A 22,626-nucleotide genomic window follows, 5' to 3' on the forward strand; every position below is an offset into this window, starting at 1 on the left:
AGCTGATTGCAATGCTTCAAGGATGCAGAAGCTGCATGCCCATGCTCAGGGAAGAAAGATGTGCTTTTGACCCCGAGGCCCAGAGCTCTTCCTGCCACGTTCCACTTCCAAATGGCATCAGATTTGGGTATCAGGTGGACCAGATGTCTATCAATCCACAGCCTTTTTCTGTGTGTCTGTGATAAAGGAAGATGAGAATTATGCTCTGGGAACCACAGTATTGTGTGCCATTTCCGCCATTACACTAGATTTGTTTTTTTCCCCTCCAGGAGACAATAGAAGGCAGCTGAAAAGGCAGGGCCTACCCACTGATCAGCTAATTTCCCTGTGCCCAGGTTTGATACTTGCCTGCTTGACGAACGCCCCCACCCCCTGCTATGCTTCCTCTTCAGCCCCTGACAAGCCAAAGCTTTGGATCATGGAGTCCATTGCTGCAGCATCCTGCTCATTAGGCAACCTTGAGTCGGCCTCAGATGTGGTAGTTTGTTGTCATTTTAGCAGAGATGAAAGCAAATAGGGTGGTGGCAGCATGGTGTGCGCCTGCGCCAACTGTTCTCACCTCCTGGTGCGCCGCCGCTGATGCCAAATGATAATGACAGGTTCAAGCTTCTCAGCATCACAGATGAATAACATGCAAATGACTCATCTCGGTTGGCAAATAATTGTCACCATTCAGCCCCCTGTCATCGTAGAGGTCTGGAAGAGCCCTGAAATGGTTAATGGGAAGCACAGCCCCTGGACAGCAGGGAGCTGCCTTTCCGCTCTGCTAGAGAGAGAGCCTGGCCGGTTAGTGCAGCGCTGGGTGAAGAATGTCAGGGATTTGTTCCAAGCACTATCGAGATGTGGCTTTACATCTGTAAATCCTTTTACGCATCAGAGCCCAGCCGCGAGGCTCGGCCCACGTGACAGGCAGATCGTGGGGCTCGGGCTGCCTGGCCAGCTGCGGCCGTTGCCCAGCCTGGGTGCCGTGGGGGCAGGAGGGGGAAGGAGCAGGCAGCGCTAATGAGTCGCATTCACATCTCAGGGTGCAAGTCTGCCTTGTTTGGGAGGAGAGTGAGTCCTGGGGAAAAGCTGACACTCAGGTCCAGTATAGGGCTTCTGCTACCACTGGCTGTCATTGCTTTGCCCATCTTCTGCCCTCCTATGACAAACAGGCTGGGCTGTGATCCACAGAAGCCACAACATGTTCTCATCGGAGGTGGGGGGATTTAGGTGAAGAGATGGGCTGGGCTGAGCTTTCGTTGTAGGAACTGGATGCCCGCTGAGAGCAAGTGTGGTATAGTGGTTAAGAGCAGTGGACTCGTAATCTGGTGAACCAGGTTCGCGTCTCCGCTCCTCCACATGCAGCTGCTTGGGTGACCTTGGGCTAGTCACACTTCTTTGAAGTCTCTTAGCCTCACTCACCTCACAGAGTGTTTGTTGTGGGGGAGGAAGGGAAAGGAGATTGTGAGCTGCTTTGAGACTCCTTAGGGTAGTGATAAAGCGGGATATCAAATCCACAATGGCAGGTGATAGATTTATTCCTCAGACTTAAGAAAGACTTTCTGCTCTTTTATTAAGGCCAGCCTGCCTTTGATCCTAGAGCTAGAACTAGATACAGTGGTACTTCTGGTTACGAACTTAATTCGTTCAGGAGGTCCGTTCTTAACCTGAAACCGTTCTTAATCTGAGGTACCACTTTAGCTAATGGGGCCTCCCGCCGCCGCACGATTTCTGTTCTCATCCTGGGGCAAAGTTCTTAACCTGAGGTACTACTTCCGGGTTAGTGGAGTCTGTAACCCGAAGTGTTTGTAATCTGAGGTGTTTGTAACCTGAGGTACCACTGTACACTGCCTAGCGGTAAAGTGAGGTGGCAGTAATACATTTGGGTGGTGGTGTTGGCTGGAGGGTTTTGCTCCACTGTAGGAGCTAGTTTGTGTTGCTACTTCAGGTTCACTGGCACCACCAGAGAGCCAAGAACTTCCCTTCTGAAGGCCAGTAAGCTTCTAGATGTTGGATTGTCATGAAGGTCTTGTGGAGAGTGGATGGGTTTCATTCACAAATGGATTCCAGTTTTAAAAACTCAATTGGGGGAAATGTGAAAACAGTGGGAGCGAGTGCCCAAAATTATATGCTACATGAATAAGTACTTTCATTTATCTGTCCTGAATCATCCAACATTCAGCTTCATGGTTGTCCATGGGTTCTAGTGTCCTCAAAATCTTCAGTTGGCATAAGACATGGTAGCCACAGGAAACCTCTCAGTTCGATTGGCTCCTGCTCTGGTTCCACACTCTCCACACCCAGTTCCAGGTGTAGCAGGTTTGTTGAGTTTCCCAGGGGGTCCAAAGGATGGGGAAATTCCTTCCCCCCTCCAGTCCCATCTCTTTCTTCACCCTCTGTCTTCTCCTCCTCCTCCTCCTCCTTCAACATCTTAGTGGCACTCTTGTGCTAAAATTTGCAAGATTGTTGCTTTGATGTCTATTGCCACACATTCACACATGTGAACATCTCTTCACACTAGTCAGTGGCCCTTAGCCACCATGTGAGACATCTGCATCTGCTTGGCACCAGTGAAGGTGGCTCAAGTCAGCATCTCTGTTAGTGATCCTAGCAGATGACAGAATGAACATATAAAAATGTATTATACTTAAACAAGACATTGGCTCATCTAGCCATAGTGCATCTGCTGTGATTGGCAGCAAAGAAAAGCCTTTCCCGAGCTTTTGACATTCAGTGCCTTTGCTTAGCCATTGAACTTGGGTCCCTCTTGAACTGTAGCAGCAGCAGCAGCAGCAGCAGCGATTTCCATGTTACCCCTGCAGAGGAAGGAGGGAGGGACAGATGGCTGCAGGGATAATGCCTGCACCCCATCGTTGGCTTGTGTGCTCTGACCTGGCTTTATCTGTGCCCAAGGCCTGGCAGGTAGACAGTGACAATTAAGGGGCGAGAATATGGCTTGAGAGTGAAGCCGCTGTTTTGTGTTAGGGTGCTCCCCCTTTCCATCAAATCCTTGTTCTCCCTTCAAAGCAGCCTTCTGTCCCTTGCCAAAGGGTTATGCCATGTGCCCCCCCCCCCAATTTTAGGGCCTATCCCTTGCCCTTGTTATGCTGTTTTTCCCTGAGGAAACCTGATCTTTACCATTGAATCAGGGCAAATCTCAATTGGGTTTTCTCTGAATTGACGTTTGCTCCAATTTATCACTAAAGACTGTGTTTTCTGGGGCAAAACCGCTCAGACCATTTTTTTCTAGGTATGGGACAAATGCAAGTCTGGATGAGCCCTTAGTGCTGTCCATCGTCCTCAGTAGCATCTGGTTGCTGCCCATATGATTAAATTCATTCCCTAGCTATACTTTCCAGACTGCCATTTGTGCGGAGACTAATTTCCATATAATAACATTTTGTTATTTGCAATAAATCATCCCCACAGTAAGGTGACTGGGTTATGTCATTATTTGCAAACCTACCGAATGTAATTACCCTCCGCCTGAAAAACCTCCATGCAGAACTGTTGGCAATGCCAACCAGTAATGATGATGATGATGATGAAAATCTATATTGAGCTTGATGTAGTGGCCCCTCCCAGGTGCAATTAAACAGCAGGAAGTGGGTGAGTGTGGGCAGGGAAAGATCAAAATGTGTCTTTCCTCATCCTCCCTCCCCCCAAGAAATCATCCCTAAGAACATATGCCTGCACACACACACACACTTTCAAGTCTTGACAGGGGTCGTTATTTGTTCTCAGTGGGCCCCTTTCCAGCCTTGACCAGCTTCCCCAAGTTGCAGTGCTACTTCTTAGAGGGAAGCAAGAGGCCTCCTCTGTCCATAGGCAGCATCTTGGGAAGCCAGAGTTGCAGAGAGAACTATCAGTGCACTGTGCTTTTCCCTTACCTGTCCCCCAACCCCGAATGAAGGATGGAGCGTTGAATAGCTCTTGGGTCTACTGATCTGTGAGAAGAGCTTCTCTTGGGAGTTTGCCAGTAGTAGCCTGAGTAGGCTGTTGCTGCTGTTCTTCCAGCTCCGTACAACTCGCCTGAGTGCCATAACGGCCAATTTATCAAGTTCAGGGCAGTAGCAGCCCCTCTCAGGTGATTTTCTTTAATGTGTTAAAAATGACATTGAACCAGTCTGTCCCTTTTCTGTAGCAAGATAGGCCCAAATGGGTGCATCTTTTCAAAAGGTGCTTGCTCCTGCTACTGAGTACAAGTGTATATCACAAACCGTATGGCGTAGGAAGCTATTCATTAATAAGTCATAGGAACATAGGAAGGTGCTTTCTTTCAAATCAGACCTTTGGTCCATCTAGCTCAGTACTGTTTATACTGACTGGTGATGATTCTCCAGGTTTCCAGGCTGGAGATGCCAGGGAACGAACCTGGGAACTTTTGCATGTAAAGCTTATGCCCTTTCGCTGAGCAGATTTCTTTACTTGCCTAAAATGTGGCCGTTTCTTCCTAGCCTATATTTGCGTTGTGTGGTTTTGGAATTTTTAGGTTGGCTCGGCTGTGTACAGGCTAAAAATAACCCATAAAGAACACCTGTTGAACAGGTGCAGCTTCAGCATTCAGCACAGATGTCTGCTGTTAGGAAAATGCATCTGAAGGGCTAGCTCAGTTGCCCCATGTAGGTGAGCAGCCCCAGAGGCAAGTGGTATCTATTTCTCATTGCACTCGCATTGGAAGTGGGGCAGCTGCAGGCGAAGATTCTGGTGCATCAGACTCATTTTTCCTCTCCCTCTTTGGATGGCCTCTTTGTGGGGCTTGTATTTCGCCATTGGCTTGGATGGCTTCACAAACGCAATAGTTTTGAGAGTTTGCTTTGTCCTGTCCTAATCTGTTACCAGTTCTGGGATCCAATGCTTTTCACTCCTCCCCCTAAAGATGGAAGCCAGAAAAAAAACAACAACAAAGGCTTTTGACCCAAATGAAATCATAGCAATGGTTTCATGGTGGCTGACATTTTCTGACATTTCAATTAAAAAAACAAACCAGTCAACCCAGTGGTGATGAGACCAGACTTGATTCAGAGGATTGCACTTTCTCCATAAACTCTCAGACCCAAGAGGTGTGGATGGTTGCATGCTACAAGTTTTTGTTTTGTTTTGTTTTTAAAGAAAGGACTGGGGAAAAGGTAACTTGATCCTCTACTCACTGCCACCATGAGGAGACCTGGAGTTGCAAGCTGGACATGACTCTGGTAACAGAATTCCCTGCTTGTCTTTAGGGAAAGGCCCATGGCTCAGCAGTTGATCAGCTGCTTTATTTGTGAAAGGTCCTGGATTCAAACCCTGTTAGCATCTTCCAGCAGGGCTAGAGACTTCCCTTGGCCCCAGTTCTTGAGCCTTAAGCCTCCTTTCTTTACAACCACTCCCACCACCATCTTTTGCTTTGTTTGATGCTTTTAGCACTGCATTCTGCTGCGATTCAGATTTGCCATGGTGCCCCAGAGCAATGCTAGGTCACAGTATGCTGCCGCCACCACAGTCGCCCACTAGAGGGAAGGGAAGAACGCACTAGACTAGAGGCATGGTGCTCAGGGCCCCATCAAACCTGGAAGCCAGTCCAACCTCTGGGTAGGTCTGGCAAAAACTCCTGCCTGAGTCCTGGGGAGCTGCTGCCAGTCAGTGACGATGAACCTTGCACCCTTCAGATGCTTTGGACTGCAACTCTAATCAGATCCAGCCTCCATGCTAGTGCAGATACTAGGTTTGATGAACCAATGCCCAGCTTGGGTGTAAAGTACCTACCTATCTTTTGCTTCTTGTGCATTGAGCCCATCCACTGTTTTTCAGCTACTCTTGCGGTGTATTTTAAAGCATTATCTCACCAGAGGGTGTGTTGTGGTGCTATCCCTGGCTTTTGTTGCATTTCCAAGCAGATTTAGGCAGCCTAAAGGAAGCATCTGTCTGGGGCAGCAGATATTCACCTCCTCTCTTGTGTTTATCATTTTAAAGCTGGACAGGAGGGGGGTGTCTTTCATGCCCACCCAGCACTGCCTCATCTCTGCTGAAAGAGTCATTTGCTCTGCATGGAAACCATTCCCAGAATTAATTTACCAACTGCAAACAATTTATATTAATGAAAATGCATTTTTCATGGGCGGTGTTCTCGCGAAGGGAGGTGGCTGCTGTTGCTGTTCATCATACAAAGGAGATGGTTGCAAATTAATAAACAAGCGCCTCCCCCTCTAATGCTGCCTGGCCAATCTGCAGTCTCTGCAGCAGTGAGCCCCGTCCATCCACATCGTTTTTAATATGCAAGCTTGTCTCTCTCTTTTAATATCACCCCTTCCTCAGGCTCAGTTGCGTTTTTGTGCTTGAAATTAACTGAAGCTGAGATGGATTCCACTCCTGCACCCCTTCCCCCACATTAGCATATATATCCCAGAATAATTGATACTGAATTCATTTTGCAACCTCCTGGCTTTTTTAAAAGTTTTTTTTTTTATATTAAGGATCTTGTCATCTGTCCAGATAGCAGCTGGGGCTCTTGACTGCATCACTGTCACCAAAGCTCTCTTAGGCTGTCTGCTTTCTGGCAGGGATGTTGGTGCCACTGTGGGCTGCAGAGCTAGAACCAGCCTCAGCTTTTAGCAGCAGCTCCTCCATAGCGCTGCCCTAGCTTTGAAGAAACCGGGTTCCTATCTAGCTGGGCTCTCTTTGTGGGCTCTACCAACTGAGCACCATCCCAAGCCCCACAGTAACACAATGGCATCTTGTGAACCAACTGCCATATATGAAATGAGGAGGAATCACCCCCAAGGCCTGTGGATGCTAAGTAATAAATAATAATAATAAGTCACCCTATACTTTACCTCCATTCAGCAGCTCTTTAAACCTACAATGCACAGTGGTGTAGGAAGGGGGGGTGCAGTGGCCCTGGGTGTCATCACTGAGGGGGGTGACAAAATGGGAAAAATATGTTTTTGAAAAAATAACTCCCACACCCACCACACGCCCCTTTCTACGCCACTGCAGGAGCACTCTCCTCTCGAGTGATTTCCAGAAGCCTGAAGCATCGCTTCCTCCAACTTTGCAGACAGAGCACAGCCTTTATGGCTAGTAGCCTTCGACAGCCCTCTCCTCCATGAATCTGCCTGATCCAGAGGTGTAGCTAGGTGAGGTGGAGGGCACTGGGTGTCACACCGCGGGGTCTGCAATGTGTGTCTGAGCCACGCCTGTCTTTTGAGCAGCACGGGGCTTGCTTCTCCCCACCGCCTCAGCCATCCTACAGCTGAGGGGGAGGCGGCGGAGAGGCTCCACATGGCGTGCCCTGCCTTGGCTCGCCCCACCCCCATGGGCAGCTTGCCCCACCCCCATGGGCGACTTGCTCTGCCCTCTGCTGCAGGGTGCGCACGCTGCCCCGGGCACCCAAACGGGTAGGTACGCCACTGACAACACAGGCACTGTATACTAGGAAGCAGGATAGTTTGTTAGGGGATGGTACAATGGTTTGGCTCTTAGGATAAACAGAGGCAAGCAAGAAATGCCATTACACAACGCAAGAACCCAGGCGTGACACCTTCTAGCTCCAGATTCAGATCTATCTAGTGGCTGCCTGCTTGCTGGATCTCCAAATTCTGATATCTTTGCTCTTTCCCTTCTTTTATTTAGTCACCCCTGGCAACATCCCATCTCTCAGCTCTTTTGGTCCATCTTATAACTAGGGTTGTTGTTGTTGTTGTTTTGCTTTCTGTTTTTACTTCTCTGAATTTGATTAATTTCAGACGACTATGCCTATTTCCAAAAACTCCACAAAGGTGCTTGAACATGTGAGGAAACTTGCAGCTTAATTTAAAGGACCCTAGGTTTTGTGAATTTATTTAAACAAACACACCCTTGGGCCTTAATTATGTATCTGTTCATGTTAGATCCTTTAATATCTGTGAGGTACAGCCCTATCCTAATTTCGGATTATTCCTAATAAATCACTAGTCATTTTTAGAAAGAAAGCCCCACTGATTACTCAACCAAGTTAAATTGGTTATAGGTTTTAGCCTTACATGAAATCAAGGCATTTTCTGGGGCACAGAAACAAGGGTTTCCTCCCCTCCTAGAAGGGGTCTGAATACTGTAGCTTGCATTGTGTTTCTGTGCAAATTTGGGACAGGTAGCAGTGTGTGTATGGAGGGGCACTTCACCTTGTATCCTTGAGTGAGGGGTAGAGAAGACTTTTTATTACCAGCTACTGTTGTGCTTGCCTGCTAAAAGCTGGGGAGTTGTATTGAAAGAGTTGCCTTTAATAAAAGGAAACTTTTCTAGCTGAGGTTATTGGGCTGTACTGGTGGCTGCTCTGCGTCCAGAGCCTTTGAGCGCTTCCAGCAGCCGCCTTTTTCTCTAAGAAACAGGTCAAAATGACAAGAGCCTCTTTCTGGTCTCTCAATGCTCTTTGTGGCTTTGTGGGAAGCCCTTTGTGGCTTGTTGCCAGCCGGAGCTTTACTATACTGTTCGGATTAGCTCTTGAGAATGATTGAAAATGTGGAATTACTCGCACACGCTCATACATCCCCTCCCCGGTCTTAGCTTTGTGCTCTTTTTCCCCTGAGGGAAGTGCAGGCGCCTTCATGATTCCTACCTTTTAGACATGCTGGGAAAATTCAGCCTTACTTTCTGTGGAAGCATGTGCTGGTCTGATGTAAAATTCATTCACTCTGAGCAGGAAAATGCCTGTTGCATCTACCCTTGCTGTTTACGTCCCCACGCCTCTGGGCAGGTGTAACAGAGCAGGAGAGAGAGAGAGAAAGTTGTTGTGGTGTTGCTGTGGGTGGGTGGGTGTTTTTGCAAAAACCTGCGTGAATACATTTTTGCGGCAAAATTCTTCAGAGACTGCCTCATGCAGCTTTCTTGCTTAGGTGGAGTGTTGCTGAATAAATTCTTTTCTGTTCTGGGGCAACTGCCCTGGGAGCTGGGAGCCCATAGGGACATCCTGCACTCTGCTGCTCCACTTTGCCAGCCAGCCAGCCAACTTGCCTTGTCATCACCACCCAACTCCCGCTCCCAACCTCTGTCCCCTCTACTCTACACTCCCCTGCAAGCTTATAGTGGTGTCACGAAGGGGTTCCTCTTTCCTTTTCTGGTCGTTTTGGAAAACAGCTGCATGACAGCAGGCATGCTGCTGAGCCAAGCAATAGGTGCGCGTGGCTGGTGGAGCTGGCTTGACAGGTGCTTTGCTGAGCAGGATGCCTGCTGCTGCTGCGGCACTCTTCTTAAAAAAGGAAAAAAGAACAAGGAACCCTTTCCTGGTGTTTTGGGGATACATGCTGGGGTTGCTCTTCTCTCCCACCCCATTGAAAAGGGCTTCCCTTTTCTTCTAAGTTCTTCAGCAGGAGGCGCGCTGCTCAGTGAAGCACCTGTGAGCCAGTCCCAGCCATGTGTGGCCACTTTCGTCTTCATTTCTGTAGAGAGCCTCTGGGCTCCACATGGAGCTCCCAAGGTCTGCTTGGAAACAAAGCCAGAGATCAGGTGTGGTGGTGGCAGCTGGTTCTGCAGGAATTTTGCTGAGCAGCTCACCTGTTGCACATGGGTCATAGTGTGAGCACCAACAACAGCTGATGGCACTAATAATAATAATAATAATAATAATAATAATAATAATGCTGCTTTGGTCATGACAGTGTCTCACAGTAACTTCTAAACACAATAGAAATACTAAAGCCAGTTACAATAAGCACAATAAAAACCTCAAAAACCCACAAATAAAGCACAGGTATAGCAGCTCCTGCCCCACCAAAAGAAGCCACAAAAACTACCATCCCCCCTCCCAAAAAACCCATCAGCCCATCAAATTAAGGGCCAAAAGCCCAGGTAAAAAGAAAAGTCTTTGCCTGGTGCATAAAACTAGACAAAGATGGCACCAGGTGAGCCTCCCTGGAGAGAGCATTCCACATGCTGGGAGCTACCACTGAAAAGGCCTATTTTTGTGTTGCCACCTTTTGGACCTCCCATGGAGGGCGCACATGGAGAAGAGCCTGTAATTATGATTGTGGGGTCTGGGTCAGTTCATGGGGCACCTTCAGATATTGGGGTGCTGATCTGTATAACACTTTATATGTCGAAACCAGAACTTTGACTTGAGCCTGGACACATAATTGCCAGCCAGTGCAACTGGGCCAGGATTGGTGTTTTGTGCTCAGTTTGCCCCAGTGAGCAACCTGGCTGCAGAAACCTGAACTTCCTTCAGTTTCTGGACCATCTTCAAAGGCAGGCCTACATATAGTTCATTGCAGTAATCTAACCAAGAGGTTACCAGAGCATAGGCAACAGAAGTGAAGACCTTGAGCTTCTTCAGATCCTGGAGCAAAATGCAAGGAACAATGTTTGTCAGACATCTCTTACCTCTAAAGAGAATTTGTGTTCCATGAAAGGAAGGAAGCATTTGATTTGATCACAATGAGAAGGTAGATTTTGTTCAGTTGGCTCCCAAGAAGGTGCATCATGCAGACCCATCAAGCCCTACATGAAGACTTCTTGGCATGGACAATAGCTGAATCTGTCCAAAGATCTGTTGCAAAGGAAGTGTTTGCTGGCGTGTGTGTGCTATTTCTATCAAGTAAAGCATTCTTGGTGTCTCTGCAAAAATGGATAAGTATATCCAACTAGCCTTTTCCTCTTGAGGTGGGGAGGGTCATTCCCCCCATATTTGAGAGCCTGGCCAGGGAGATGAACTGCTTCAGTGCTTGGAAGCATGTGTTGGTCTCTACACAATGATCCAGAGTTTACTGCTGTAGCAGCAGCAGCAGCAGAGAAATGACACTTCTCCTGCAGACAAGGTTGGACCAGCAAATTTTGGCATGGTCTCAGGGGCTGTTGCTTTGGGGAGCCGACTAACCTGGAAGGATAGTTGATTGCTGAATGGAGCCAGCCCAGCTATGTAGCAGGATGAGACTGACCTGCTTTGGGCAGCAACAATAAATTGGAGAAAAGAATGTATGCTGGAATTGGTGTCTGAATACTGTACCAAGACTGGGGTAGAGCAAGACTGCTATTTAGGTTCTACTTCAGGCAGCAAAATGTGTTGTGGGCCTACAAGGTAGCAAGGTTGAAGTAGAAAAAACACGCCCCGGGGAGGGGCAAGGGAAAAATTGTGCTTTCTTAATCTTCACCTAGGGACGCGGGTGGCACTGTGGGTTAAACCACAGAGCCTAGGACTTGCCGATCAGAAGGTTGGCGGTTTGAATCCCCGCGACGGGGTGAGCTCCCGTTGTTCGTTCCCTGCTCCTGCCAATCTAGCAGTTCGAAAGCATGTCAAAATGCAAGTAGATAAATAGGTACTGCTCCAGCTGGAAGGTAAACGGCGTTTCCGTGTGCTGCTCTGGTTCGCCAGAAGCAGCTTAGTCACGCTGGCCACATGACCCAGAAGCTGTATGCCGGCTCCCTTGGTCAATAAAGCGAGATGAGCGCTGCAACCCCAGAGTCGGTCATGACTGGACCTAATGGTCAGGGGTCCCTTTACCTTTAATCTTCACCTATGGCCTATTTCATACTGTGGGTGCCCTCCATCGGCCAAGTACTGACAAGCCTTTGAGAACCCTCCTGAGAGAGGGAAGTTAGGCTCCTGCCCATCTATTTAGTTTCTCTGTAGGACCTCCCATTCTTTGGTCGGACTTCTTCTGGGCTTCAGATGGCGACCTGACTGCCCCAGAGTTTTCATTTCCCTGTGATTTCCTGACCATAAAGGCATAATTTAATGAGTATCCGGCTTTCCAGCTAGCTAATTCAAAAGAACTCCCCCCCCCCCCAAATATCCCAGTTAAGCCATGGCTTCTGATGCCAGGGTCTAGGGGAGGTAGGGGTCTTGCTACTGTTGGCAAAGCTCTTGGCTAAATTTAGAACTAAGCGAGAAGGCGCGTTTGTGACTGGGCACCCTTTCTGCCTTGTTAGATGGATTTCCTGGCGTGAAATAATGAGCAGACGTGCACCCCAGTGCTTGCACAAAACCCCCGGGTAGGAAGTTAACCCTGGCATGGAGTGGAGATTTACATAGCAAGCAGCAAAAATCATTAGCCATGCTGCTAGTGTCCTGCTTAATTAAGACATACATCCCTTCATGTGCAAGGGGGGTGGGAAGGAGGGTGGGGAACACAACCTATATTTATTGTAGGTAGGGAGGCATCTGTCACTGAGAGGGAGGGAGAGGGGCTTGTTAGCGCCAGAGCAGCTTTGTCCTGGATTTCAGCAAGCTCATATTGCAGTCCATTTCCCCCAAGCATGCAGAGTGGATTTAAAGAAGACAATTTTTTATTTTAAAGCTATTTTAGACTCTTGATATCTTCATTCTTGAGGACGGAACAATCCTGGAATGCTTCTAATAATTCCCTTTCCTGTGCCCCAACATTTCACAGCAACAAGGAATCCTGCTTATTTTCTGTAGGAGAATATGTTCCAGGGCTGTTGTGAAGTAGATTATTTTTAAATCTGCAGATGGTTTTCACATATTCTGTCCTCAGCTCTTGCTGCAGCTTTCCACCTCAGTAAACTGCTTTATAATTTAGCCAGGGGCTCTGGAGCAACTGTGCTGTCATATTGGGTTGTTCTTTCTAATTTCCTTTGCGTGTTCTTCCTTTCCTTTCCTTTCCTTTCCTTTCCTTTCCTTTCCTTTCCTTTCCTTTCCTTTCCTTTCCTTTCCTTTCCTTTCTTTCACTCTTTCTCTTTCTCTAATAATGAGCTGCCACAGTTAAAATCTGTGCCAAGCTGCCACTTAGGTTGCTCACTTTGTAATTCTCCTGCTTGCTGGACTTAAGAGCCTAAAATCAGCCTCGCACGACACACGTTGACAATCTCTGATGGAGCTGCAGCTTTTGGCTCCTCCCAGGCTTCCTGAAAATATTATGATGAGGACAATGGCAACACTACAGACTGTTGGGGACATTAACTGTCAGCTCTGGGGTGCGCTCTCTCTCTCTCTCTCTCTCTCTCTCTCTCCTCTCTCTCTCTGTAGAGGACTCATCATGTGTCCTTTGTCTTTTCACAAACTTGGCCAGTCTGAGTTGAGTTTATTGATTTGTCTTACTAACAATACTTAAATGCCACCGAAAAACAGAATCTCTAGGTGGCTCACCAGTTTTGCAACAGCAGGAACAGCAGTTGTTCCTGGGTTTCTTGTCTGAACCCCACAACACCAAAGGCTGCATTCCAATGCCCTGCCCGCCCATACACCCCCCTCCAAGTCCTGCATGCTCTGCTCCCTTGGGTGCTGCTTGCGCCCTCAATACCTGGCTGTGAAGGGGTGTGTGTCTCCTGCCAGCCACACCTTACGTCAGTGGTAGGGACTGGAGCTGCCAACTTTTTGGCAGGCAACAGCACCGTGTGTTTCTGCGCGCACTTGGCTTTTCTGGAAAGGAGTTCCTTAACCGTTTTTCATTCATTTTTAATTCTCTTCCTTTCCAGTGACTGACTTTCACTTTTTTGAGGGGAGAGAGGGGGAAGATTTGCTTTTGGTGGTGCGTTTGCAAGAAGGGCTGCTGCCTAAGCAGGAAGTCAGGCAGGGCTAGTTTGAACATTTTTCCGGCATTGCTTAAGTGAGCGATCGAAGAGCCCGAAGCGACCGCCGAGGGAGACCCCCTGCCCAGCAGTTCCTCGAGCAGAGACCGCTTCGGGGAGGGAATAGCTTGGAGGTTCGGCCTGTGGCTTGACTGCCTCTTGGTGGAGGTCCCGGGGACCCTCCTTGGAGCAGATTCCGCTGCAAATCGGCTCTTTTAATGGCCGAAGGGGATGGGTCGCCCAGTGCAACTGGGTCCTCGAAACGGGTCGGCCTGCCGTCTCTAGGATCAGCCTGCGCCCAGTGTGAACAGAGTAGGGCCTTCAGCCTGACGCCCTGACCCCATAGTGCGAAGGGTGGGGAGGCCGCCGCGTCTTGCTGCGTCGCTCTGCCCCCTTCCTGTCCCAGCGAGTGCCGGAGAGGCCAGCCGTGCATCGCGGTCCCGGCAGCCCGTGGCTGGACTGGGATCGCCATGCCCCCATGCCCCCTGCTGCCCCGGGCGTCCGTGGCGCACCGAGGAGCCCGAAGCCCAGGCGCGCCGAAGTAGGAGAAGGAGCGCGGTCGGGGGAGCGCTGGCCCGTTCTCCTCCCCTGTCGCGGCCGCTGCTGACCGAGCTGACCGGCGTCCCGGAGACCCCGAGAGCTGCTCGCCGGCTCAGCAGCAGCAGCCGCCGCCGCCGCCGCCGGCGCGGGAGGTGCCTTCTTCCTTCGGTAGCTGGCGCCCTGTTTTCTGCTTTGAGATGCAAATTTCTGCACAAGCCCGATCAGATTTTCGCTTCATTAGCATGAAATCTGACTCGTTCCACATTTCAGCTTAAAAAGGGGTGGGTGGGGAGGAGCGCCGCGGGGGGAGCGTTTGCTGAAAACAGCAGGCTCAGCCGTGGTGAGGGGAGAAGGGGGGTTACCCCAGTGCCTCCGTGTACTACACCCCCCTATGCATAGCTGAACAACGAGCTGAGGGGTGGGGGCGGTCTCTTAACCAAGGACTTTTGAGGATGGGAGGCACACAGGCATTTAGTTGCGCTCTGCTATCCTGGTGGACGGACGGTTCACCCCCTTTCCTCCTTAGTGAAAAACACACCCCATATATAAAGTGGGCAAGCTTCCCCCCCGCGCCCGCCGGCTTCGTTTAGGGCTTTCCTCTGTGGTTCTGCGTGGACTTTTAGCAGCGGCCAGCCTCGGAGGGGCAGCTCTAGTGAGGCAATTGAGATAGGTGGCTGAAAGAAAGAAAGAAAGAAAGAAAGAAAGAAAGAAAGACAAATTTGCAGGTGACTTGAGGTATTTTGACTTGTGCAAGAATAGTGGAGGACAATGGATTCAGATTTTGAGCCACCTCTCTGATCTTTGTACTAAGCCTTATCCCTCTCACATAGTAGGGAGGCATCTCAACACCCCCTTCCTCATCAAGGCAGTGGTCCCCCATAAGACACTGACTGTCCTTTTCTTCTGCATGGCTCCTTTGGCTTCTCTTGGAAACATAAGAAGACCCTTGAAGCTGCTTCTGATCCGGAAGGTCAGACGTGGCTATCAGGATGAATAGACATTTGTGCAAAGATGCAAACCATTAGAATTTTGGACTTCAATTGAAAATAATCTGTTGGGTATTTCTGAACTGTGTATTTTTCTTTTCTACTTTTAATTTTTAGTTTGGAAACTCTAATAAATATCATTTAAAAAAAATGAAAAGAATCTGTTGGGTTTTGTAGGAGAAATGCTTAAGTCTCTCCCCCAAACCCCAGCGTCTCCTCTGCTCCCAAGGTGCAGGCCTGAGGCTCAGGACCTGGGCTCCAGAAGCAGAATGCATATTTATGCACCCATAAGTAGGTGCATAATTATGGCAAGCAGCTGACAGAAACTCTTGTCACCATTGGCCTAAGCTGCTTAGCAATGCAGGAGCGCAAAGGGCATCTCCTTTCATAAGGGCATCTGGTTGAAGCTGCAATACAACAGTGTCAACGGGGAGGATGTGCATGACCAAGAGCAGGTCAAATTTGTGGAACCCACCCTGGAAGTTGACTCCCCATTGGTTTTCCCCTAGCCTCCCTTAGCAAACAGGCATTCCAGAGTCTTTTCACGTCCATCAATTGTATTTAGGATTTGGGGGCTCCATAGGGCTTTAGTTAGTTCATCTCAGTTCAGACCTGACCATGGTCATCCATGCCTTAGCTACAGCCACACTTGATTATCATAGTACACCCCAGGTGGGACTGAAAACTTCAGCTGGGATATCAACTGGAGCGCTCTCCATTTGGAGCATAGCACTCCAGTTTCTATTGCTGTCTGTCTATTTCTGGACCCAACATCTGAGGCCCTACTCTGTCCGCTACCCTCCAGCAGCACAAAGGGCGCGCTATGCCTTACTGGCTCCCTTACGTCTTATAATTTGGTGAGTAGCGCAGTCTTTCTTGCTCCAGTAGGTGTTTGGCTCTGCATAAGCTGGAATTGTGTGCTTCTTGTTCTGCATTTTAATTGTTATTTTAAACTCTCATTTTATTGGGTCTGTTTTAGTTTTGTTGTAAGCCACCTTGAATGATTCTTCACCAAAAATGGGGTTCAAAGAGCTTATAAAAGAGAAATAATACCTGAATTCATAAATAACTCACAATCAGTGTATACTTTCCAGGCAGGTCTCTGTCCCCCAAGGGTCTTACAATCTGGATGTTGCAGCTGAAAACAAATGAGAAGACAGACAGAGAGAGAGTAGAAAGATTCTGGGACTCTTTGACACAATCTCATTCAATCCATGGCCACGCTATAGATTTCCCCCTGTAGCAGGGAACCTCCATCCATGCTCAGGGCACAATTACCCGACTTTACAAAGACATTGGCAATCCCACCCCATCCGCCTGCCTCACCCCCCTCTCATCATCCCCTCTCACTCTCTGACACATAATGAGTTTGATAAGAAATTGTCTCACTAACAAGATTAGCCATGGGAATCTCGAGTTCCCTCCTCTTCATTTCGTAACATTCCTCACCCTGTTCTGTAATTTTCTGCTGGTATTTGGCGCCTCTGGACCACCTCTGGGAGCTTAAGTTCTCCTTGTGTTTTGACACTGTGCAGGTTAGGACTTGGCTGCAGGTGCTGGATGAGAGCGGGGAGCCAGTGTGCATCGCTATTCTGCATGCCCACCTGGGTCCTTGCTGCTGTGAGCCTCATCCCCTCTGAGGAGCTGGACTACCTGCATATCTGCCTGCTTCCCTGGAGTTCCTGAGAGTTGGCACCCATTAGCTGCTCCCTCTCTCCCTCCCTCTCTCTGGCTTTTCAAAGCAAGAGGCAGCCTTTATTCTGACACAGGTGTCACCTCAGGCAGGCAAAGCAGCAGAAACATTCAACAATCTGCTTGCTAAATAACATTAACTCAAAGAGGGAGGGAGGGTCTGGTGGAAATCTGCAGAATTTCCTTTGTTTCTCATCTCCCTTGCCGGGGGAACTCTGTCTGCTGTGGAATTCTGCCTCTATTTGGGGGTTCTTCCTGTATAGGGTGTGCCTTATTGGATTCCACAGCCAGTTCTGCGGCATTTTGGAAGATCTCTAGGCTCAGCTGGGCCTGGATGGTGGACTTTGGACACTCACATGCCTCTTCCTCTTGGCGAGATTTTGTTTTATTTGTTTGTGTAGTTTCCTTGGCTGAATGAAAAGTCCTAGGTGTTTTGAGACTCCAGATGTGTTGGAGGTGTCCACTTTTGCATCCTGTTGGCTTCATTTTTTGGGTGGGCTCAGTGGCAGGGATGGCACCGAGGGCACCCGGAGGCTAAGGTGCAGGAGAGGAGGAGGGAGCAGCAGCAAAGCACTTCAGAGCCCCAGAATGTGTGCTTGAGGACCCTGTAGCACCCTTGAGACTAACCCGTGTCATTCTATTGGAAGATTTTGTGGGCAAGAGTCCATTTCATCATCAAATGCATGGCGTGTCATCCTAAGTTGGCAGGAGGTGTCTGTATATACACACATATGATTGCAGAGGAAAACAGGAAGTAAACAATGCAGTTGGGTGCCGTAGATGCAGAAAGCGCAGCCTGTGGCGATTCAGTCTAAATTTAAATGCATGCAAAATAAACAGTGTCCATTTGCAACAGCAGTATTTGGAAATAATACAGCCATCTTCATGTTCTAGGGAACATCAGCCGCCCACCCCCTTCCCTTCACCATCAGGGGCTGACTGCCAGTTTTGTCTGCAGAGCGCCTCCCCCTCTCCCCTCCCCCCTCCTCCCCAGGGATCCCAAGCAGCACCCAAGAGGCAGCAGCGCCTTCATGGTTTGCTGTCCCTGCACATGCTTGGTTGTGGGGTGGGGGTGGGAGGGACCAGGCTTTATTTCAATTCCCTCTGATTATTACATCCTGTGTTCAGCCCTTTCCTCCTCCTCCTTTCCCCTTTTTTCTTCATGCCCGTTTTCATCTCCCTCTCTCAGAAAATCCATTTAAATGCAATTCCATTCTTCAAACCTCTCCTTCATGCATGTCTAATGAATGTCAGGGAAATGCTATTACAATGCAGCCGAGTAGGATCCAATCTTGCAGAGTGTCTACAAGTCATTTGGAGAAAACCCTGGGAGCGCTCCCAGTTTTATTACGGCGTAATTAGAAATAAAATCTCATTGCAATAGTTGAATGAGAGATGGGTGTTAATCCTTTAACGGGGGAAGATAGAGCTGTACTTAGAGAAGAGATTAAGGGCAGGAGGAAAGAGAGCCGGCCAGGCGAGGAGGCACCACCACGGAGAAGGGAAAGCCCAGGGGTGGGGGTGGCGCTGTGGCGGCAGTGGAGGAGGGGACTACATCTTTTCCTTCTGAATTGTGGCTCCGTGTTTCACCTTACCTCGCTGGGGGTGGGGAGCTGAAGCTGCGCTTCGGCTGGATGGAGGAAGCTAAGCTTGCTTTGCCCCTCCACACAGCCATCTTACGGGGCAGACCCTTTTTCCTCAGGTGGATCGCTCCTTCGCGGTTTCATTTTATGTGCATTTTAAAATAATCGCCTCTTAGAGACAAAACTGAGTATGTGAAGCGCAGAACCAAAATGATGCGTGCTATTTACTTTCATGTATTTATTTATTATTTTAAAAAACGTAATCATGCTTAACTGCTGTTCCTGTTTTTTGGGGGGGGGGTATTGCTTTATTGCTTCACTTGATGGCATTTTTAAAAAAGAAAATATACGTAAGTGGACGGGAGACATTCTGTTTTATGGCGCAAATAAATCAAATAAATAAATACTAGGTTTTAAAAAGATCCCTGCAGCTGGATCAGACCAAAGGTTCGCCTAAGCCCGCATCCTGTTTCCTTGCACTGGGCAACCAGTGAAGGCAATAGGCCTTTCCTGCTTACTCGTGATCTCCAGCAGTGACTTTCGGAGCCTGGAGGCAAAATAGAGCAGAGGTTCTTAACCTTTTTTGGGGTTCAGACCCCTTTGAGAATATGACGAAAGACCCCTTCCCCAATACAAGGCACATAAACACACACAAGGTTTTGCATACAATTTTGCATTGGGGGGGGGGGGAATTGTGCCTAGATTATGGACCCTGCCCTGAAGCCCGTCCATGACCCACAGGTTAAGAACCCTGGTATAGAGCCATCATGAGTAGTTGCCATCAAGAGCCCTACCACAGATTTGTCGAATCCTCTTCTAAAGCCATCTGAGTTGGGTGGTTAGCGTTGGGGGCCCTTGTAACCTCCTGCTCTCCCTTCATTCTCTCTTCCTCCCTCCACCCCCCAATCAGTTTATCGCAACAAGACCTGGAGGCTCTATAAACAGTGCCGTGTTTATCCTCGGTGGCGGGATATGCAGAAGCTCCTCTGGCGGCTAATTCATAAACGGCGGCGGCTTTGTATCGATCCCCCCACCCCGCAAGCCATTGAAGCCGTGCTGCGTGTAAGGAAACCTGGCCCTGGAGGATGAGGGGGAACTTACCTCATTAGTCTTACGAACTATAAAACATGCTTCCTCTGGCTGCCACGGAGGCTGCGACTCGGATGCCATTGTTTTTATAAATCTATATCGGAGAGCACAGTAACTGGCAACCCTCATCGATCCTCGTTTCCCCTCCTCTGTATTAGAAGTGGCTGTTGTATCCAGGAAGGGCTCAGCCCTTTTGGGGTTTGCAATTCCTCCTCTCTTTGAAGGGTGGCTGTGTGCTGCGCCTCTCTGGCTCCAGCACATGTCCGCACTGGATCTGGGGTGGTTGCCCAGCGTGGGAGGCTGAAGGCCGGTCGGTGGTGGAGCACATTTTATTTTAGTTACTTGTTTGAGAAATCGCACTCCTGCTCTTCTCCTGTAAGAGCATGCTAGCTGGATCACAGATATAATTAAAAACAAAACCACAGGTCTCCAACCGCAATCAGATTATAGGATACATAAGGCGAAGATGCTCAGAGTAAAGATGATAAACACTACTGGTTTTCTAAAAGCAGCTGCGTTATGCTGAGTCAGACTATTGCCCCATCTAGCTCTGTATTGTCTTCACTGACTGGCAGTGGCTCTCCAGGCAGGGGGCATTCCCAGCAGTACCTTAAGATGTCACTGGGGCTTGAACCTGGAACTTACTGCACACCAGACGGATGCTCAGAGAGAGAGAGATCCCCACTATACTACCTGTCTACATGGGTGTAGCCAGGATTTATTTTGGGGGGGGCAGGGGGCTTTATGTTGGAGGGGGGCAGAACCGAGTTATCTGCAACCAGTTGGTCAGTTACTTAAGTATTTTTATTTGGGGGGGACAGCTGCCCCTCCTGCACCCCACCAGTTACATCCATGCCTGCCTAACATCTGAAGGAAGGCATCCAGAAAATGACAGGCAGGTTTCTATGGGGGAAAGCGGTCCTTTCCTTTACACCTGAGACCCTGCAGGTCATGAGGTACAAGCACCAGAGGGGCAGGAAGAGCCACACAGCAGGGAAACTCATTCCTACACCCATTTTACAAATGGGGAAGCTGAGGCACAGCGTACATCCGTTGGAAAGGAATAATGGCAGGTGAACTAGCTCCTTGTCAGATTTATTTATTATTTATGATTTTATTCAACAAAATGCATGTATTTCTTACTAGAACAAAATAATATGATTGCATTTTATCTCTTGAGGGTAGCTCAGAGTCAGTCAGTCAGCTAGCCAGCCTTTAATGCAGTCTTCTAGGGGCGGTAGGCTAAGGTGGGGTTATGAGACAACCTTGTTTCCCCAGATTCAAGGGTGACTGATCAGCAAAAGCTTTTCATTTTCCCTCTCTCCTCCCCCCCCCATCCCTTTTGGTAGAGGGAGTTTGGGCTGATGTTCCTTTTGTAGCAGTGATACTCGGCTGCCAATCCTTTCAGTTCCTTCTCCCATCACTCTAGAGTAGGTCTCTGCTTGATTCCTGTTAAGCGTGGAGCATTGGGCTAGCTGGTGCTGCCAAAGATCTCTCTTGGGTCTTCTCCCTTGAGCTGCTTTTGCTTGCAAAACCCTTCGTGCCTAGAAGAGAGACCTGATGCTGCTGAAAAAGCACCATCAATTAAATGTGCACAAAAAATGGGAAAAGGGGGGGGGGGAGAAGCAGCAATTTGCAAAGCAGCAGTTGCTCATTGCCATAGCAACTACATCCCTCACCTCCACCCTTTCCTTAAAATTCCAGGGCAGCCAAGCTCCCGTGCCCATTGGTTGATAAGAGGTTCTGGGCCGGCTTGTCTGCTGTGTGTGCTGCTGGGATGTCCCTCCCAACCACAATATTTGCCTTCCCTTTGCAATAAAAAGACAGAACGAGGCATGCAGACCCACTCTGCCCCTCTCCTCTTTTGGTTTCCTGCTACTCCCTCCTGGCATGATTTGCACCTCTGGCTTAAACTCTTGAGGCTGCCTAAGTATTTGGGGAGTTCCAAATGTGTTGCTTGCAGGCTAGACCAAGATGCAGCAGGGCATGTGTGAGTGAGAGGAGATCTCCCTTCCTGGTCTCATTTCTCTCCACACTCTTCTCTACAGGCTGTTTCCAGCACTTCCTTTCCTCCTTGTATGCCAGAGCTGGGTCCTGTACCAGTTTTGTGTTTGGGACCAGTCTCAATCTCTGAGTGACAGATGGGCTCAAAGGACCACTGGGGTGGCTGCATCTCTTGCCTGCACATGATTACGTGAGAGCCCTGCCTTCTGGCAGTGCTGGGGACTAGATAGTATCTGGCCGGGTCAGCCATGGAGCTACTGCTGCCGCCTGCAAGCCACAGATGAGCCTGCCTTTGTTTGCCTCCTTTAGGCTCCCTCAGGGTCTATTTGTTTTCACAGGCTCCTCAGTAATTTGAGCAAATTATTAACGCAGCAGGATGGATTTCCTTTTAATTGTAATGTGGTTGTTTCAGCGGAGGGCTGGGGTAGTGTGCAGGAGATGTCAGCAAACTTTAGGTTGCTGCTTCCTCTGTTCAGGCTCGTTCTTTGTGCATGATCTGGGGCTCCAAGACCAGAAGTGGCTCTTCTGAATGGTCTCCGGTTGCCATTCATAGAAGGAGGGTGGAAACCAAAATGACTCTGAGGCTGCTGTCATAAGAGGAGAGGGTGGGTGGATGGATGGTGAAGCAAGCCCTACAGCTGGTATCTCACCAATGGCAAAACAGTCCATTGGATGGGAGAGAAGGAGCGAGGGGTGTATATGTGAATTTGTGTGCGCGCGCACACACACAGTAGTTCTTGCTGTCCTCTTTGTGTATATATCAAGGGAGGATCCTGCCACCATAAATTTGTTAATAGTTTATTAGTATAGAAGTGGTTGGTAAAAAATTCCAGCCTGGCAAGGATGTGCTGTTGCAATATAAGCAGACATCCAGCCAGCAAGAAAGGAAAATGTGGGTGCCTCCTCCTGGCAGCTGCCTGGCCTCCAAGCAAGAGCTCTGCTTTCTTGCCTTCAGACCACTCTGTGGAAGTTCCAGACCTGCCTAGCGTAGCAGTACTGTGCTGTTTCCCTGTTTTTCTTCCCTACCCGTAGCCAGGCGGGGGGGGGGGGGGTTGGTTTCTCAGCACATGAGCAAGAACACTAATGTATTTTCATTCATTTTCTCTATTTATCTCTTTCAGAAAATAGGTTTTTCATTACTTTCTATGGTGGGTTGTACATATCAGACGTCCAGAAGGAAGATGCCTTGTCCACCTATAGGTGTATCACCAAGCACAAGTACAGTGGCGAGACGCGGCAGAGCAATGGAGCCCGACTGTCCGTCTCAGGTATGT

At 48.9% G+C, this 22,626-nt stretch overlaps 1 protein-coding gene across 2 annotated transcripts in view; it reads left to right on the forward strand.

Annotated features, from left to right (window-relative positions):
* The window catches only part of DSCAML1 (DS cell adhesion molecule like 1), a 164,121-nt gene that overhangs the window by 83,935 nt on the left and 57,560 nt on the right, over window positions 1-22,626 (forward strand). For both annotated transcript variants that reach the window (XM_080983895.1, XM_080983894.1), the window contains exon 4: window positions 22,474-22,620. In XM_080983895.1, coding sequence (XP_080840021.1) covers window positions 22,474-22,620 — 147 coding nt within the window. The remainder of the gene's footprint in view (window positions 1-22,473; window positions 22,621-22,626) is intronic.

Source organism: Podarcis pityusensis, assembly GCF_964106645.2.
Source record: "Podarcis pityusensis genome assembly, chromosome: 15".
Taxonomy (NCBI): domain Eukaryota; kingdom Metazoa; phylum Chordata; class Lepidosauria; order Squamata; family Lacertidae; genus Podarcis; species Podarcis pityusensis.